At 41.7% G+C, this 20,015-nt stretch overlaps 1 protein-coding gene across 6 annotated transcripts in view; it reads right to left on the bottom strand.

Moving 5' to 3' along the window:
• Nucleotides 1–6,666: 6,666 nt before the first annotated feature.
• The window catches only part of LOC147012186 (pleckstrin homology domain-containing family G member 1-like), a 180,318-nt gene continuing 166,969 nt past the window's right edge, over nt 6,667–20,015 (bottom strand). For 4 of the 6 annotated variants that reach the window (XM_085855996.1, XM_085855995.1, XM_085855997.1 and 1 more), the window contains 2 exons: nt 17,315–18,266; nt 10,618–10,753 (listed from right to left, as the gene is read on the bottom strand). In XM_085855996.1, the coding sequence (XP_085712122.1) occupies nt 18,196–18,266 (71 nt within the window). In that variant the 3' untranslated portion in view covers nt 10,618–10,753; nt 17,315–18,195. Of the gene's footprint in view, nt 8,763–8,841; nt 10,754–12,284; nt 12,360–15,167; nt 15,299–17,314; nt 18,267–20,015 lie in introns of those variants that run through there. The other 2 variants (XM_085855994.1, XM_085855993.1) reach the window with 2 other exon arrangements.

Raw genomic sequence — 20,015 nt, 5'->3', positions numbered from 1 at the left:
CACATGATAAATACCACAATTTCAATTTCATCCTCTTCAAACTGCAAAGGAAGATTTCCCAAACGTTGTCCTGGAAGCCTTTTGAAATTGGAAAGAAGTGGTTGATATGGTTTCTGACGGAGTTTTTTTTTGCTTGCAGATGGATACTCCAGGGGCCTCCGTCTGGCCATCCCCCAGGCAGATGCCTGGCCCATCCCAATCGCCTTGAGATGCTGATTAACCGGCTGCAACCATGAGGCACGTGGCCCATTGGCCTCCTCCACTCAATAGGCTCCCTCGCTGAGAGAATCTGGTGAGCAGGATCAGCATCAGGAAAACGAGTCACATCTTCATACAGCAGCAGCTGACGCTCACGGACTATGCAGGTAACAAATCTCATTTGAGTCTCTCTCAGCAACCACTCATTGGACACAATGTCTGACCAGCCTATCGCCAAGAGACCTGATACCAAAGGAATTAAGTCTCCATCTCAGATCTCTGGTCAGAGTCCAAGTCTCACATCCATAGAACAAGACTGGAAGCACCAATGACCTGAAGACTCGGATTTTCATCCTCCTGCACAGGTATCGACAGTGCCACACTCAATGATCCAGTGAATCCATGACTCCCCAGGCCCGACCCAGACGTCTGGCTATTGACCTCTGGCTCACAGCCAGCAGAGACATGAATATTACTGCCAAGAAAAGTGAATCTCTCCGTGACCTCAACATCCCTCGACGAGGAAAACAAACAAACAAAAAAAAAACCTCACCACAAACAGATGCAGACAAGATAGCATCATCCAAGATGTCATTGAAAACCTGGATCTTAGTTTTGACCCAGGAAATCCATAATCCCAGCGAGTTCGACTCCTCATTCAACACCTCAAGGTCCCTCAAAAGAATATCTAAAGTCTCCACAAAGATGACTACATCATCTGCGAAATCAAGTTCAGAGATCTTGACATTCCCAAACGATGCACCGCAGCTTGATCTCTCCAACATCCTCCCAATAATCCAGTCCATACAAGTGATGAAAAGTGTGGGGGCCAAGACACACCCTTGACGAACTCCAGTAACAACTGGAAATAAGTCAGAGATTGTATAACCATATCTCACAGCACTCTCAGTTCCAGAGTATAGTTCAGACATCAGATTGCAGAAACATTACACTATACTTCAGCCTCCTCATCCACATTTCATCGCAAATCCTTTCCTACCTGATGATAAAGTCCTTGAAGCCAAAGATTGAAAAAAGGTGAGGGACCATATTATGGCATCAGTGATGGGTTTTTCTCTTGATCTCTGCCACAGATCCTGGTTTGAACAATGGACAACTATATGCATAATAATGTTGAAGCTCTGCGAAGCCGGCACTCCTCCTCGGCTATGGCACACAACATAACAGTGGTTCCGAGGCAGTTATTTCATTTGTATTTGTTTTAGATAACTCTTCCCTTATGTCTAGTGGGTATATGGGACAAAAAATCATTGCGAGGGCTTTTAAGGAGGTCTCTATTTCTACCTTTTATCCATTTTATTTTACTTTACTTTGCACAGATGACCTCTCCTTCATGCATGCATGTATGCTACAGAGTACAGACCATAGCAACAAACAGCTTCATGAGCATATGCTGTCAAAAATCCTGTTCAAACTGCGCCATTCCCCAATGGAGACTTCATTTCAACCTTTTACCGTGCTTGAACCACAATGCTACAACCTTCATACGACTACAACAACACTTTCCTAAAAATCCCCTCAACAACCTACGCTCACTCACCTCACCATAACCGCTACAAACGTTTCAACCATCTCACCACAACTGCTACAAACGTTGCAACCACAGTCACCACCCCGGATGCCCGCCATTGACCTTTGAGGATATCAGGGAACCATAGACACTCCCGAACCATTGCAGATACTCATGTTTGGAACATTTTGGCATGTTGCTTGAAGCGCAAGTATGCGCTGGAATCCATTCAACATCACCTGGATATCCCTGGTGCTCCATCAATCACGACCCCCAATTAGTGTTCAGCACACGTTCAAGGCCGGATAGCACTGCCAGAAGCCTGTGCCCCATGTTGATCTCGGAGCTCCGTTGCATGACCAAGTTTGGGGGCGAATGAGGCCATTTTCGGCAGTGGGTTCTCGCAGGGTCGGGGCTAATTCTTTGAAGAGCATCTGTGCACCAATGGGGGCGTTGGGGAATGCCTACCGACTATCCTGATCTGACTTTGGGCTCCTCCCTCGCCAGACGTTTATAAAATACCAAGCAACGGAATTGTGTCTGACCAGCCACCAAGCTGTTATTGGCCTCCCCCACTCTCCTGGCCAGAGAAACCAAAACTAACAGCTTGGTTTTGAATATTTAGGTCTGGGTGCCGAGTGAAGAAAAGAGAGTTCTGGCTTGATCAGTGGCATGAGGCAGAAGGCGGAAAGGATCAGGAGAAGCAGAGCACTGGGTGGGTGAGTGAACTGAGTGCCAGACCGATCACAGTTATCCGCCCACTTGACATATATTTACATACTTTCTCACATGTCATTGTTAAGGTATCTTCTTTCACATTCTATCTCTTATCTTCTCTCTTGTCTGCTGAGGATGCAAAAGAGCTAAAAGAGCGATTTCCCCCCCCTCCCTCCCAGACATGCACCTCTTCCCATATTTCTCTCCTCTGCACCACACCACACCTCCTCAAACCACGCACCATAAACATTCAGTTTTATTCCCTCCTCCCGAACGAAGTGACTGGGGCCCCGCCAGATACCATTGAAGTCGTCAACACCTTGTACTTTCTCTTTCTTGCTCTCCAACTTTCTCGGGATATGTGTCCGATGGTGCCTGTCTTGATGGTGAAAATAAGATTGTAGAAGTTCTTTATATTGTGTCTTTGTAAATATTTGCATGCTCTTTGCTTTATTTACGTCCAATTCCCTCAAACCCATCCATGCTCAGCCAAATGAGCCTTACAAAAATTATTCGCAAGATTCACCCTCCATAGACAGAAAAAGAAAGAAAGATATGGAGAACAGAAAGAAATAAAGAGATGGAGGACAGAAAAAACACACACTCACAACACAAAGCACCACACTACATACCAACACAAAGCATACAAACCTAAATCCTCATTACCACTCACATTACCCTGAGAAACAGACCAAGTCAAAGTTTGTTCACAGCATTAAAAACAAAAATCAGACTCTAAGGACCGGGTCTGCAGTGGGTTTGAGTGACTTGTTCCTGATCCAGGTGAGCTTCAGGACGCATGGTCCTACTTTTCTTATATCTGTTGGACGATGTATAATGTGTAATGTATACTGTATAATGCACAACATAAACTGTATAATGTATTGTTGCATTTGTGGTGGGGTTAGACATTCCCATAGAACTGATAGAAATGTGTGGAATAGCATGGTCTGTGTACGAGTCGTTAGCCAATCTTGATGTAGTCGGTCGGGACATGTCAGCTTAAGGATCGTCTTGTTTGAATGTGCACCATATGCGTGGTAATAACGTGTGGTAATGCAGCATACACATGGGGGTCGTGCGTGGTAACAATTAATTAGGAGTTACGGTTAAGGAATTGTGCATACAACTCCCATGTAAACATCTACCTGGGGCACTGGAAAACATTGCGAGAGCAAAAGAGACGGAGTTATGGATGACCTTGAAGGGGCGGAGCATTGCCCAGGGAGAAGAGGGGGGAGCTAACAAAAGTGATTTCTTTTAGTCTTATCAGGAGGAAAGACTGCTGAGGAGGATGAGTTCAATAAGGATTGTGAGCTGGTCTGAGAGAGCTAGGCCTGAAGAGAATGGTGACTGAGGAGAACGAGTGCTGAGGGAGGAGAGCTCTGCGAGGATTGTCCTATTTGCCTGCCTTCACCTGTGTTTCGTTCGTCGTCCTGCCGATCACCTCCTCATCGCCTGTTCATGGCTGCTCCACACCCATCCTTCCACCCACTACCACCAGAGCTGAGTCCCCCGGTTTTGTCCCTTTTCACGTCTGTGATTAAATCTGGTGTATGGTGCCTTAGATTTCTTTAGATTCATTTTGACATCACTGCACATAATTAGTTCCTTATTAATTGTATTCCCTTCCTTCCATCCCAACCCATCGTGTCGTCACGATCACCATGCACTGGTTCTTTTTGTTTGTGTTACAGGAAATAAACCCATTGGTTTTACAAGAGCTAAGGGTCTCCTGGTTCTCCTTGGTTCTCGTGCACATAGTCCGCCGTAATTCGTAACGTCTCCACAGGAATTAAAACAGTTTGGTACATCGTGGGATTTTTTAAACTTCCCGCAGCAATGAGCTCGATGTTAGTTGAGCCGTTGACGTGACAATTGGTTTATCAGAAGTGGGATTTAGAACCCAAGCACTTCCAATTTTATAGTTTATTGGTGTCGGGGGAGCGTAGGAGGATCGTGCTACAAATAAAACAAGCTCAAATGAGCTAAGATCCTCGTCCTGTAAATTATGACGTCATAAAAACGAATATGACGTCATTGTGATGTATCAGGTTTGCGATAACTTATCTGTGCTAATGCTCTGCTTGATTCCCGCAAACAAAATTCAAATTTCGGAGATAATGGTATAGGCGATTTCCATTTAGCGGCGATATTATGACGTCAACTTTTTTTCTAGTTTCGGAGATAATGGTATAGGCGATTTCCATTAGCGGCGATATTATGACGTCAACTTTTTTTTCTAGGAAGAATTTCCAAAATCAGATATGGTTACTGCCTGCGCATGGGCTTCCTGCATATACATGGCAAGTTTCACGAAGATCCGATGAAAACTCTGGGTAGTGAAACAAAAAATATCAAAAAATATGAATGACGTCATAAAAATTGATATGACGTCATAGTGATGTATCATATGTGCAGTAATTATTCTCTGCTAATGCCCTGTTAGATTCCCGCAAACAGAATTCAAAAAGCTTGCCTAGTTTCGGAGATAATTTTTAAGGCGATTTCCATTAGTGGAGATATTTTGACATCATAACTTTTTTTTCTAGGAGGAATTTTCAAAATCGGAGATGGTTACTTGTCTGCGCAGGGTATTTTTACATATCTATGCCATGTTTCAGGAAGTTTCGATGAAAACTGTAGGCTGTGAAACAAAAAAGTCCGCAAGAAGAAGATGAAGAACAACAAAGTGAGTAAGACAGATCCTCCACGAGGATCTAAAAAAAAATGGGTGGAAAACATTTGGCTCTGCAATTGAGAAAACACATTAATATGGCAAACGGCTTGGAAATCGGGCGTTATCAAATATATTTTGCTTTGAAACTCACAAAGAGAAACCATTTAACCTTTGTAAAGCAAACCGAGTCATATAAAATAACCAATTGCTTTAGAAACAGCTGCAAGGCCAAAGGTAGATGCTGCTGAGGTTAAAAAGTAAAACCTCCATCACAGAGACAAGCACCACGGGGCCACGCACCATAGGCCTGGGTGCAAGTTCAGTCCGCGCACCCGCGATTCCCACGCACTGCACACACATAAACACCCACACACCCATGAAGAGTCCCTTTACAAATCTAAAGCTACCCATTCATACCATGTCTGTGTGTGCTGTCTACGTACCTCTTCATGCTTTGAGCAAATTGACCTCCAGATCGGGCCAAGAACTATGTGCGTAATCCAGCTGTCTTCTGTAAGGCTTGCCAAGTGGCTCAAGCACTCTGATGAAATGGTTGATAAGGAATGGCTGGCTTGGCAAGTGATAGAAAGCCAATTGGTAATGGGATATACCCGCAAAAACCAGATAAACATCTCCAATTTCTTGACACATTCAGTTTTCACTCCAGATGTCAACAGTTATTTAGTGCACATGATCTGATCCACAAAACAGCAATTATATTTCGATTAAATACTTTAATTAGTTCGTGAGAGTAGATCGTGGAAAATCCCATAATATAATGCATGAAATCGCTTCAAGGTCATTATATGAAAACTATAGCACTTACAAAAGTGATATATAGAGAGCGATTTGAAAGGTATGAAGATTAGCCATTCGGTGATATGAGTGAGGAAAGGGGGGGGGGGACATATGAGCGCTTTATCGTGAAGATATCGTTGCTGCCTTTTCCAAGTCAAGGCATTGTTGAGCAGGCCAAAAAAAATGGTGAAGACCCCAGCGAGGGAGAGTGAGGTGACCAAGGAAAACGCCTTGATAAAGGATAATTAAACAAGGCCGTTAATTATCTTCAAAAGGAGTGTTTTAATGAACCCAAACACCAAATTTTCACTCTTGCACTTCCTTGGAGTTCTCTTAGTATGCATGCAAAGTTTCAGGCTGCTCGGTTTCATGGTTTTTGAATTATGGAGGAAACACACACACACACACACACACACACACACACACACACACACACACACACACACACACACACACACACACACACACTGACATTTATAAGTATGTATAATCTCAGCTCGACACCAGAACTAGTAAGGTAACAGACAAGGTAAATATGCAATTCTAAAATCTCTGTAAATCGGAATCAGTTCTGTAAATGTCGATGCCTGTCCATATCTAATTAAAACTGCTTTATACCAACAACAATTTTCCTTTGACCTAAAAATATTTTTAAGAAAATTGGATCAGGGGAGTGTGGGAGGACTTTGACATAATGCACAGTACCATTATCACTTTTGTACAAGAAAAAACAACCTCAATATGAGTAACAGTTCACGATGCTCATCATTTAATAAAAGTCTTTACAAGTTTGGTGTCCATGTGATATACCATCAGAAGAATAATACTGTAGTTTACATATTACACTTTTTATTGTTTTGTATGCAGCCTGTGGCTGCTGGTTGCATCATTGATGGGTGTGTGGCTGTGCCGCTGATGCGGTGCTCCCGTTTCCAGTAATCTGGTACTCGTTTTGCCAACCTCAGAAAGATGACAGGCTGAGTCAACCCACATGGTGTTATTCAACGGATGACAAACGCTCAAACTCAGGACCCTATAAGATCTTGTGACAGCCACCTGAACCATTAAGCCAACACCAGGATTCCATATTAGACTGCGTAACTAACTAAAATTGTGATTGTGATGTCACATTGAGGACATAAGAAGATGCATTGCAGTCATTCCTCAGGCTGGAACAGTTTAAAATATGGATGATGATTCATTTACATATCTAAACGTTCACTTGCCTTAAAAAATTGCCTTGAGGATGTATTACCTTTTCATTTTTCTTTACGACACGTATTAGTGCAGCACTGGAGTTTTCTGCAGTCCAATACAAGTGCACCATTAGTCAACATCGCTGTCGATCATATCTTAAGCTTGAGTACACATTCCCAAACCCAAAAGCATTCTTTTTTGAAGTGCAGTATTATATATAATTTGGCTTGATGGATAGCTCGGAGGTATGCACACTTGCTTTTAGGCTCTCCCCGGGCAAAAATTATACGGTTAGAATTACAGCAAATGAAAGTTGTACTCTCATATACTATAGTTGGTAACAGGTCCTACTACAATAGTCTGCAGAGAATTACTATAGGAAAGGAATGCCTGCGAGCCCGGTGGGTTTGAATCTCGATGCAGATATGAACCGTTATCTCGGGACTTCATCATCAAGGTGAGGCATCAATGTGTGTGGGCCACCAACCAAAGGACATAACTGGGCATCTCGTCTACCAGGGCTAGTCGTTGATGGATGATAAAGATCCCACTGCCTTTTTGTGAAGACGAGGCAAGTTACTCTGAACAAATTACAAATCCCCCCAACTTTCCATCGAGTATCCTGCCACAGAGTGGCGAACTGTCCAGGATCGGTTCTCACCTTGAAACTTTTGTCGACTCATCATGAATGCCCTGAAGTTGTGTCAAGAGTATATGGGTCTCCATCTATTATATAATGCATAAATACTTTATATAAGTAAAATAATAACGACTATAAATTTGCATTCACTCATGACATAAGCACAAATGATCTTCATCACTGATGTTACTTCAACGATTGAGAAACTGCGATGGCGAAAATCAGGTGGAAAGTGTATTTTGTACTCAATCCAATGCTTGTGCACCATTCTTTATACAGAGCATCGGTTCTGCTGAAGCAGTTTCTTGGCATGGACTGCAATCCTGGCCAGGTCGCCACTCTGATGCAGTTTAATATTTGTTCCATCAATGGGGAGTGCACAGCCTGTCCATAGGATTATTCACGTGGTGCGTTCGAAAAACCGGGGGAAGAAGGAATAAAAAATGTTGGCAAAAAGACAAGACCAGGAGGCCTAACAGCAGGTGCGAGTACAGGTTGTGATAATGAGGGAGACTGAAATGCACGTAACCAGTTCATGGTTTGATGAAAATGAGATGATGGTTTTATCAAGTGGGACAAGTTTGAACAACCACTTGGCTGCTCATTATGCCAGTAGTTAGCAAACATGTTGTGAGTTTGTGACAATGATGAGTTTCTCTCATTATTTATGATGGACTTCGAGACTACTGATGGTGTTGGTTGTGGTGCTTGATGACGGTCCGTCCAGGCAACCGTAGCAAAATGCTGGGGTAATGGATGGGGTATGAGATAAGCAGGACTTTGGTGACCAACTGGAATAAAAGCCACTGGAGGAGGAAAACAGGGAACTCCAGAATGGAAAGGCCACATTGGAGCAGGCATTCGGGATGGACCCGGGATTGGTCGTGAAATACAATGAGGTCCCGAACTCCTCCAGGCATTGTACAAACAGGTTGAGGGTGGGGATGTGCTCAAGTTGTGAGGTTCATTTTGCACTTCATGTTCACTTGACCAGCACGAACCTGGAAGAGATCATAAAGATATCAAATGGTAATTTTACAACCTGGAGCAGAAAACAATGATGAGAGTAATCGATCATACCATTGTGAAGGGAAACACTGTTGTCATTTTGTGTGTTTACGGTGACATTTTCCTCCACTTCATGCCATCTTTGGTATGCTGGGTCATGTCGCTCGATGACACATTGCCTTTTTGAGTCTACACTGGACTGGGAACATGCAGCTGCTTTGTTGTTGCAGCTTGTCAAGGGTAGAGATGTAGTGGATGTTGAGAGGTCTTCAGGAGTTGGATCGACTTGGAAGTAAGGCTCATTATGGTGGAACCAAATTTCTTCCTGGCCATCCCGTCCTGAAATGCTTGCTTTTGTTTGAGTTTGGTTTGCATGTGAAATATCTGTGCATTTGTCAACACCATCTTCACCATTGAAATTTACTACTGATCGCGAGTATTCACACATATCTTGGGTCATCTCATCAAAATGATCGATCCCCTTGCCTTTCTGCTCATCAATGCTGCTTTCAAGCTCTTTCCAAAGTGTTTCCAACTCCTCAATGGCACTCATGGAAGAGTTCCACAAAATATGGTCCACACCTGTTTCTGCGTCTTCATTTAAATCAGCGAGTTTCAAGAGATATTTTTGCTTTGCAGTGGATTCCAGAGAAACGTTCGAAAAGTTTGATTGATCAGAACTATCGACAGAATATTTCTGATAATGCGATCTTTCCTCACTATTTAAAATGTCCGATTGTTGCAGCTCCTTGTTCTCTGCACTCGGTTGAGAGTCATCAAATGATATTGTCTTGTGCGTGTCTTTCCAAACACGCTCCTTTACCGGAAGTTGAAAGATGTCCTGTAATGTTGCCAAACGGTTGTACCAACTGCTGTACAAAATTGTTGGGGTTTGCGGTAGCAATATGTGAATGGGCTGTGATGTAATCATTTGCATTGGAGGTTGTTGCTCTCTCGAAAGGATTGCCAACATGGATTTTGAAGATATTCCAACTGCTTGTTCTTCGTTTACACAATGAACCACCTCCCTTGCGGCATCCTTCTTGTTCTTGGATTCCGCTTGTGTGTAAAGCTTGCCAATATTTTGCTGTACAACACCTTCTGGTATAAGTGCCAAACTGTCTCGCTTCCTTCCCAAAACAATTCTCGAAGCTTCCTTTTGAATGAACTCCTCATATAGAGTCTTGAGAGCCTGTATTGGATGTTCAGACTTTTTGGAGTCGTGCGTATCTCCCGAGGTGCTGCCAGTAAAATACGTTTGGATTCTTTCTTCAAATGCATGACTTTGAGAATTAGTGCTTTGCCCTCGGATCTGATGAAGTAAAGTTTCTGAAGACGAGGACTCTTCGATAATTTCTTCCAACACTGACACCCTGTGTGTTTGCTTGTGTGGGGAACCTACATTGTGGTTTGAATTTCTTATTTTTTGTGAAACTGATGGAGAACATAATTGGGCCGTCCATTGTTTTGGTGTATTTTGTTCTTCATCGACTTGCTGTATATTGTCACCAATTGTGGCCTTTTCATCTGCAATTCCAATGTCACTGCTGTCGGACAACTTTCCATCTTTCGGATCGGTTCTTGAAAAAGGCTCCACATCATTGGCACTGGATAAAGCTTCAGCTTCCACAGTGTTCTCGACAGCAGGCAAACTTTCTATCACCTTTATGTTTTTATCCAAGGAGTATTCACTCTGCAAACTGTCATGTCTGGAATCAAAATTGCACTCTTTATTCTTACTTTCACATTTCTCTTTAGAATGATAAGGTTTTGTTGATTTATTAGCCGGTTCTTCGGAGCTTGACTCTTCAACAATAGTTGTAAAGGTTTCTGGCTCTATGATATCAGGCTCTTCAACAGTATTCTCCGGCAAGGTTCCCTTTGTGTCGTTGGGTTCCAGTGAAACTTCATTCGGCTGGCTGCTGCTGGTTAGAGCGCTTAGCCATTCATACTTGAGGTCATCAGCAAGAAGTTCAAGAATGCTCTGCGTCCACAGACCAATCACAACAGAATACTCCAATTAACACAGGTAGGAATGTGATATGGTAAAATGCCGATGCACAGTTAAATTTAGAATGCAAACTACCTCCTTCATCTACAAATTATGCAGGGAAGGGTAGGGCACAGTGAGATGTGGGATACACTGAGATAGTTGCTCTCGAGAAAGGATGTTTTAAATTTTGAAAATGAGCCAGGGAGTAAAATCATCTTCCATTTACACGATTTCACAATCCACTTTGGAAATGGCTGTCATATCTCAAAGTTGAGTTGCAGACTGTGTATTTGTTTTTTGACTCACCACATGTGTTCCACAAGTGTATTTATTTGCATTTCACTGTCCCATCCTCCGCTCAGTGAGTGGTGGAATGGTGGAAGCCCCCTAGCCCATTCCTTCTCAATTCCCTCCTCTCTCCTTTCATCCATTTTCCCCCCTCCTCTTCTACATTCTGTCCTCCTCCGTTATATTACCCTCCCCCCTCCAAAAATTGCATTCAGGCAATGCAGATGGCTCCATCAGTGGATTATTGGCAAACAAAAGCAAGGACAACCTTACAAGTACCTATTCTACAGAACCACAACAGAGCCTATTAATTTTTGATCCCCAATGTGTCGTATAAAGCTTGGCAGTGAAAAGAAATGGAGAAACACCACCCCCCCTCTTTTCCCAGCACTTGATGAAATATACAGTTGGGTCCAAACGCCCCTTCACAGAATTTCTGGAGAAGCTTCTTCTTCTTACATATTGAGCACATGGCTGCAATAGCATCATTTGCTGGGGAGCAGCTGTGCAGCTGATGCAATGCCCCCTGGAGGTTAAAGCAGGAATTTTGAAATTTGACCAAGGTGCCGGTGATAGCCGGTGATAGCTCCAAGAAAAACACTTGGAGAAGGATACCCTGCAATCTTTAATGTTCACCAACTAATGCTGGCAGCCGGGAGACCCATTTTTAACGTCCCTCCAAGGGACGGCACACGCATTAACGACCCTGCCTGCGAAACACTAGGATGACAGTTTATAGCTGGGCAGATATTCTAACCTACGCTAGACAACTCAGAGGGGGGTGTGCATACCAGCCCGTGAGACGTTCATTTGATAGTGCACAATAACTTTAGATGCAGCCATTCATCCAAAGAGAATTTTCCAACTTTCAGCCAGACTGCATCAAAATTGTACAGGAATGTGCAAACGATGATGATTGGGATTGAATGTGGGTTATCGCAGAAGAGACTTAAAAAGTCAATGAAAATAATAATGCAAGCCATAGTCTTTTACAGATTTCTCACAATAAATAAATAGGGCCAGGTTTTGAGGATGCTTCATTCTCAGGTATAATTATATGCACGATAAGTTGAAAATTGAATGCCTTGTGTGAAAATGCAATGGCTTTGGCTACTGTGGAGCTCTGCACACGTTTCTGTAAAGCAGATAATATACAAACAAAGAAGAAAATCCACAAATGCAACACAAGTACCTTGTGGTGTTTGCAAATAATTAACTATACCTGCAGTATTACCTTTTGGAAAAGGGGGTTTAATGCATCGTCCATCCTTTCTGAACTCTGTGGCTCATTTAAACTTTTATCTGCACCCTGAATGTAAAAATATTAATTACAAATGTTATTGTGAACATTCCGTATTTAAATATTCACATTGTAAACACATTATCACAGGTGATCTCAGAAGAGTGAAAGATTGTAAATTACGTGCATCACTTACAAAAGGACCAAATTATAGAGAAAATAAAAGGATTAACTTGAATAAAGCAATGGAACTTACAATGATAGGACTGACAGTAATGGATGAGAGAATAAACTGATAAACACAAAGTACCAAACACACAAATATATTTATGGTCGGAGGAGGTAGAGAAACATGTAGAAAGAATTATTGATTTGAAAATAAAAGATCGAATCAATAATCCGAAGGTAATTTAAATAATCTGGAAACACATAATTATTTAAAACAACTTCAAACACAATATGTTATTGTTCCAATTGACAAAGCAAATAATAAAATTGTATTTGTTTGCAAAACATTCTACATTCAAACACTTTTGGAAGAATTGGGCTTACAGACTGGACTCTCAAAGACCTACAAAATAAGTAACGATAATAAAATAGACTTGATACAACACCATGTAAATCACTCCAAATCGAGAAGACGGTTCGTTCCAGGTAAACACCATAAATTACCATTCATTTACTGGATCTAAAAAATGCACAAAACCCTAGGAAGATGAGGTTCATCATTGCAAGCGGAGAATGCAGTTTGAAACCATTGTCAGGCAGTATTACAGGAGTGATGAAACTAATTTATAAATACGTAAAAACTATCATGAAAATGCGAGTTTTTATTCTGGTATTAAAAATTTCTGGATCATTGACAATTACAAAACCTGTAATCCACAGTATCCATAACATTAATAACTACAACGGCACTCGGTAGAGCGCATACCTCTGCCAGGCTGAACAGTTTACATTTTGTATCCCACAATCTAGATCCGGACCTGAACCAACATCTAATTGGCTTGTTCTTGTCACCTACCCAACCCATCCACCTAGTTTCATCCAAATCTGTCAAAACTCTTTGAGATATCCTGTTCACTCTTTGAGACAGAGAGGGGTAAAAACTGAAAACATAATATCTGCCTACCTTCAGTGGCAGAGGTAACTAGAACGGGCACTCGGTAGAGCGCATACCTTCGCCAACGCTACATTTTGCCCCCCCCACCACCCCAGAAACCGTTGATTGTGAGGGTATTTAATCCCATACCATATCTGCCATCTCATATGTGTTATGATGGCTTAAAAACATTAAATTTCCTGTATCATATCGTATATCACAAGATTGGGCATTGAATTCACAACATTTTGGCATTGGTTGCATGCGAATTGGATAAAAATCGACCGCACTATGGCAAAATGACGATTTTGACCTTTTCATGACCTCGACCTTGACCTTTGTACTCTTAATTTTGTAATTGGTATTAGAGTGTGGAGAACAGAACAGTCAACATTTTGGTGTTGGTTTCATGCAAATCGGATAATAATTGACCGTGTTATGACTAAAACCGCACATTTTGCAATGTCGTGACCCCCCCCCGACCTTTGACTCCCAACCGCTAATAAGGGTTATTACGTCATTGTGTCATGTCACATATCACAAGATGGGGCATTGAATTCTGAACATTTTGGCATTAGTTGCATGCAAATTGGAGACAAATTGACCGCGCAATGGTAAAAAGACGATTTTGACCTTTTCATGACCATGACCTTGACCTTTGATCCGATCGCTCCCAAAATCTAATCAAATGGTCCTCGGATAATAACCAATCATCCCACCAAATTTGCTGCGATTCAGTTCAATACTTTTGGAGTTATGCAAATAACAAACAAACAAACACACATATTCACAAATAAATAAATAAATACACAGGGATCAAAACATAACATTCACAACAAAGTTTGCGAAGGTAACAAGAGTAAAAGCTAAACGTCTGTCAACTTACGATTTTTCTCCATTATACAGAAACATTCCACAATGCAAGCTCATAACCGCATCGGACAGAGTGGTAGATAAAACATTTGCAGGAGATAATAAAGCATACATTAAAGTCTATCGAAAAAGAGCAAATCTGGTCGAAAGAAGAGAATCAATATTCATGTAATTTTTCAAAAAATAAACTTAAACAAAGTATTCGATTTCTCCTAAACAACAGTTTCTTTACACTTGGCAACAAGATACTCCCACAGACAGTGGGTATCAGATCCGGCCTCTTTCTTTGTAAATTTGTTTCTGCACATGTATGAGTCTGATTTGGTTCAGAACATGTGCAGGAATGAACCAACAACTGCACCAAGGTGTGGAAAGATCTTTAGATTAATTGATGATTTACAAACAATTAATGATGGGTTTGTATTTGATCAGATTCATGATGATATCAATCCAAAATAACTCGAATTTAAAAAAGGAAAACCAAACTCACACTTCAATCTCTTATTTAGAATCACAAATCGATATCAATAATAATAATAATAATAATAATATAAATTTAACACAAAATTATTTGATAAACGAGATGATTTTCCATTCCACATTGTACGAATACCCTTCTTAGACAGCAATATTCCGAAGATGTTATTCTATGGGATGGTTGCATGCAAAATAATTTTAAAAAGTAAATGACCATTTGAACATTTGAATAACAGTTTGATTCAGTGGTAAGTGGGGTGGACGTGTTTGTTGGTGGACATGTTATATTTAAGGTAAGATGTGCATTACTTAATGTATTATTATATTATAGAATATGCGATGGGAGTTGTAACTATGTGATAATACATTAAGTGCTCTCGCGAGTAGAGTCTGATTAGTGATGTTACATTGATGGGTTGACTAACAGCCTGGACGCAACTGAGGTTGCGGATCGACTGATGTCATTCCATGACCGAGGTTGTGGATCCGCCATTTTGAAGAGGTTCTCGGCTGAAAGCATCAAAACATCGAGGTAGAACGGTGCCCAGCTGATGATCTGTGCAGTTGGGAAACCAGTCATTTGCCTGCAGGTTAATGTTATTACTTTAGGTAGTGTGTGGTTGTGTGTGTCATTGGTTGTTATCTCCACATGCAGGTTTCAGAAGGTGGAACGGAGCCCTCCCATGTCTCAAAGTATCCACCTTCGTGTGTGTGTGTGTGTGTGTGTGTGTGTGTGTGTGTGTGTGTGTGTGTGTGTGTGTGTGTGTGTGTGTGTGTGTGTGTGTGTGTGTGTCTAATGCTTCATTCTAAAGGGTTCCTGCAGTAGTACTGTTGGAAATCCAATAATAAACATATAATAGCCCTGGGGGAACTGACATTTATTGCCACAACAGGTGGGGTGAAAATAAGAGATTAGGGGGAAGGGGTCTTGGCCCCGTTCTTGAAGTGGTACAGTCATGGGGAGCACAACTTAAGTTCACGGCATGGTCATGTTTCATGTAGAGTTTGGTCTGCATCTGACCGTCAGTTTCTGACATTTTAAAATTGATTACCTGAATTTGAGGTGAAACCCCCCATCTTCAGCCTCTTATAGGGAGTGGATCTGGATGGGGAGCAAAACCCCATGAGACCTTACTATTCTGATGTAACATACCAAATTTGGCTCATATCGGTCACGTAGTTTGTGAGGAAAATGTGTTTTAGTGAATATGAGGGTTTAGGGGAGGGAGGCCATAGCCCATTTCCAGGGGAGATACGGCCATGGGGAGCACAACTTAAGGTTAGGACATGGTCATGATACAGGGGTCACTGCATCAGTGGCACAGCTGTGCCCTAGCAAATTATGCTACCTGCAGTCATGTGCTGCATATGAATGAAGAAGGCCATCAATGAATGTTCATTAAATTAGGTCATATAGAACAACCAGACTTAAATCACGACCACTGATCAAAAGTGACATGTCCATGGAAGAACTTCATTGTATTAGGCAGCCATTCTTAGGAGCTATCTACATATGCCGTATGCAAAAGGTGTAATTTTTGAGCTCCCCTCTTCCTTGTCCCATCTATTCGTCATATCACTTTGATCTTTTGGAAAAAAAAAATTCACGCACTCTTTGGTATATGCTTCATGAATACGAGTAATAGGCATCCACAACCATCCTTGACCATGTTGTGCAAAGTCGGGAGATGCCCTCACTTTTTTTCTCACTTTTTCACCTTTATTGGTTCAGGAGTCAGTAAGTGACCACTATATTCATTATGGGTGTGTCTGTCTGTCTGTCTGTCTGTCCCGAGCATAGCTCCGTGGGTTTTGATCCGATCCTGATAAAATTTGGGTGGGAGGTTTACATCATGATCTAGTTGTGTTTTACTGAGAATGGGTGTGGTGTGCCCATTATGGGTGGAGCCACGCCCAAAAAACATGTGTTTTTAGGGGGTAGCCGATTTCAAGTTACATCTTCTCCGAGGGGGTTTGTCGAATCTGGCAGGGGTTTCGGTATTTGGTTAGCCCAATGGCACCTGCATAGCCCCACGGAGCTCGATTTTTCATTTTCGTCCCAAGGTCACAAGGTCACGAACTTAGAAAATGTCAAAAAAATCAATAAATTGGGCTTCGAGCTCCTAGGGTTTTCAACTGTTTCGAATGAAAGTTGGTATGCAAGTCGTGCTCTTCGAGTACTACAACTTTCATCATTTACGTTTTTCCAGATTCCCACCAGTTTGCCCGTGGCATCCCCTCGAAGGTCAAAAAATAAAAAAGGCGTACTGTGTACATTGCTCGTGAACCATCGCCGTCTCCAGACTTGTTCGCTTCTAAATTCGTTTTCTCCACAACCACCTGAGCAATTGACACAAAACATTCAACAAACACTAAAGGATCACCTCCTACCCATGGAGAAAATTTTTAAACAAAGTTACATGATGATTGGATGGAAAATATGGCCGGCACTCCAAAAAGTCTGTTTTCCGCAGGCATGGGTTACAGGGCGTTTCACATAGGAGGAATAAATGGCCTCGGCCGAACGAACAAATTATTTCGAGGCCAAACATTAAGAACTTTGAGAACCAACCTCAGATTCTACGTTTCCAACTTCATCAAAGTCTCCCTCTTCATCGTGCGCCTCTGTAATGTACTGAAGATTCTTTAGAGATTCTGTATGCTCCACATCAGTGGGATTCGTGGAGAGGTCACTGCTGCTGACGCCGAGCCCACGGTCCTCGTCAAAGTCCTGTTCATGGGACTCACCATCTGATTGGGCTCTTGCATGTCCTCCAAAACTGTCTGAACGCTGTTACATAGAATGGGTCACATGGGTAGTGTGTACACCGTCATTTATAACACTTCGGAAAATGTGCATCAGTCGATCTGTTAAGACAAACCTGAGTTCCATGAGTGGTCATAAAAATGCTTCAATGGTGTTTCAGGTATGTCATACATGACAAGCACATGTATACTATCTCTTCTTCATTTGTATGCAGCACAAAGCTGCGGGGTAGCATTATTGGCTGAGGGTGTGGCTGTGCTGCTGATGCAATCAATGCACTCTGCTGGTTCGGGCAGGAATTTGTTCATGGTGCCGGCAGTAGCTCGCCTACTCTTCACGAAAGACACCGTGGGATCTTTGACGTCCACCAACTAATGCTGGCAGATGGGATACCTGGTTTAACATCTATCTGAGGGACAGCACACGCATTGTTGAATCACTCTGCCCGTGAACACCAGGTTGACAGTTTATACCTGGGTCGGGATTCAAATTTAGGCTAGACAGCTTAGAGGTGAGTGTGCGTACCTTTACGCCATCCTTTCAGCCCATATACTACTCAAAACATGGTTTTAACAGGAATGACATTGTGACAAATTGAAGTAAAACCTTGACAAATGGGTTCAAATACATGCAATACAAGTTTGATAAAATGTCTACTTTGAGCCATCGCAAGGCTAAGCTTTCTTTTAGTGTACGAGTGATATCCTGTACTTACAGTATGTTATCATGAAGACCAAAATTCTTACCTTTCTAACATCTGGAAAGAAGAAGAAGAAGAAAAAAAAACGAATGTCAAGTAGTGAGCAAAATAATTTTTGTTCTCATACATGACATGACACATTTGTCCATCACACAATGTGGATGAAATTTCCAAGTATCACACAATTTATTCCAAGTTTCACAAAGTGAGTTAAAGAATACGCTCAACCGATGGTACTCAAATGAACAACACTTTGTTAGGCCTCAGGTGTAATAACTTTATTAAAGTTTGCAATGATCAGCATAAAATGATTTATTCAAAATAATGGTGGTGCAGACTTTCCAATATTCCTTTCATCAAAAAATAAATGTTATTTTCTGTATTTGTCTCTGTGCAACACCAATCATATCAAAACTATTGGGCCAATTGCCACCAAACTTGGGACGTGGACCAAGTTCAACCTCGTGGTGAACATGGGCTACTTTGTTTCATCTGCAGTTGCGGCGGTTTGGGAGGGAATGTCGACAAAAATTATCCATGTAAATGTGTATCGTGTAGCGGAACCTGGTGGTGGTGGTGGTGGTGGCGGAGGGTATTACAAGTCACCTGTGGAGATAACTTGCATTTTTGCATTGTACATGTCCCCAGAGAGTGGGAAGCCCCAAAGATATCCTCCACTAATCAGGGGAGGCAGGGGAAAGGGGATGGGTGTGAGTCTGGAGGGAGGTGAAGGGGTGGGAGGAGGGACCCGGCGTTGCCCAGCAATGCCGGGCACCCCTGCTCGTTTGATATAAATTGTGTCTTGATGAAAGCAAAAAGGTCAAAACTTACCGGTGCAAGGCTCTCGTTTTTTTAATCCTCTTTAAAATTATTTTGTTACTTTGGTTCGCATTGTTGCTTTGGCATAATCAAGCCCAATAATTTCACAATCACCCAGGTATTGAGATATTGGGTTTGAAAATGATGCACGTTGGTGAAGTCATACCACAGGGGGATTCTAATTGAGACCTGTGAGACAGTGGCAGTGTTTATGCCAGTTTTATGGTTTACTACAACCTAAAGCCAGTGTTTATAAGCTGCGAATATTTATCCATTGTATCTTCTTGTTTTCTCCACTGTAATATTGCACATTTAATTATATTGCATTTTGGGTCACATGACTTGCCATTGTAGGGTCATTGTTTTATGAAGTTAATCATCAATAAGCAACACTTTTAGTTTGTCTTTTGGTTTACATATCATTATAGCCTAATGTTCTTGATTATGAAGCTTTCACAGACCACTTCATCAAATATATAAATGCTTATATTTATTAGGTCTGCACATTGGTAGATGTTTGCAGTGTGCTAGCATGCCCCACTGGTATATGTATAGATGCATGTACATACAATATACAGGATGATAATTTTTTATTTGAGAACCCTAAATAATTCCCATACACTACAAGCTATATTAGTTAGGAAACCAATATAAATGTAGCCTAATGGTACAGAAAGATGTGACATGATTCACAAAATTGATTACCTTAAAATCCTTAAATGAAGTGCTGAAAGTATCCACCACCGTGTTGCAGGTACAAATTAATTCTCTTACCCTCCTCTGGAGCCACTCACAGTCAGCTACACGTTCCTTTTGTCTGACTCCAGTAACTGATGCACTGCATGAATTTTGTAGGGATAAAGTTTTGAGTGTATTCACCGCCTTCTTTGCACTGGAATATGAACAGTGAGCTTGTTGTGCTAAACGTCTCAGAGATTTATTGGGGCTTATTTCCGTTCTTTCGTGCACTTCACCGACTTTCTCTGG

Source organism: Eptatretus burgeri, chromosome 15 (assembly GCF_056783735.1).
Source record: "Eptatretus burgeri isolate ZD-2024b chromosome 15, Ebu_testis_v1, whole genome shotgun sequence".
In the NCBI taxonomy this organism is placed as follows: Eukaryota; Metazoa; Chordata; class Myxini; order Myxiniformes; family Myxinidae; genus Eptatretus; species Eptatretus burgeri.
This window is presented reverse-complemented; position numbering and strand designations above follow the sequence as displayed.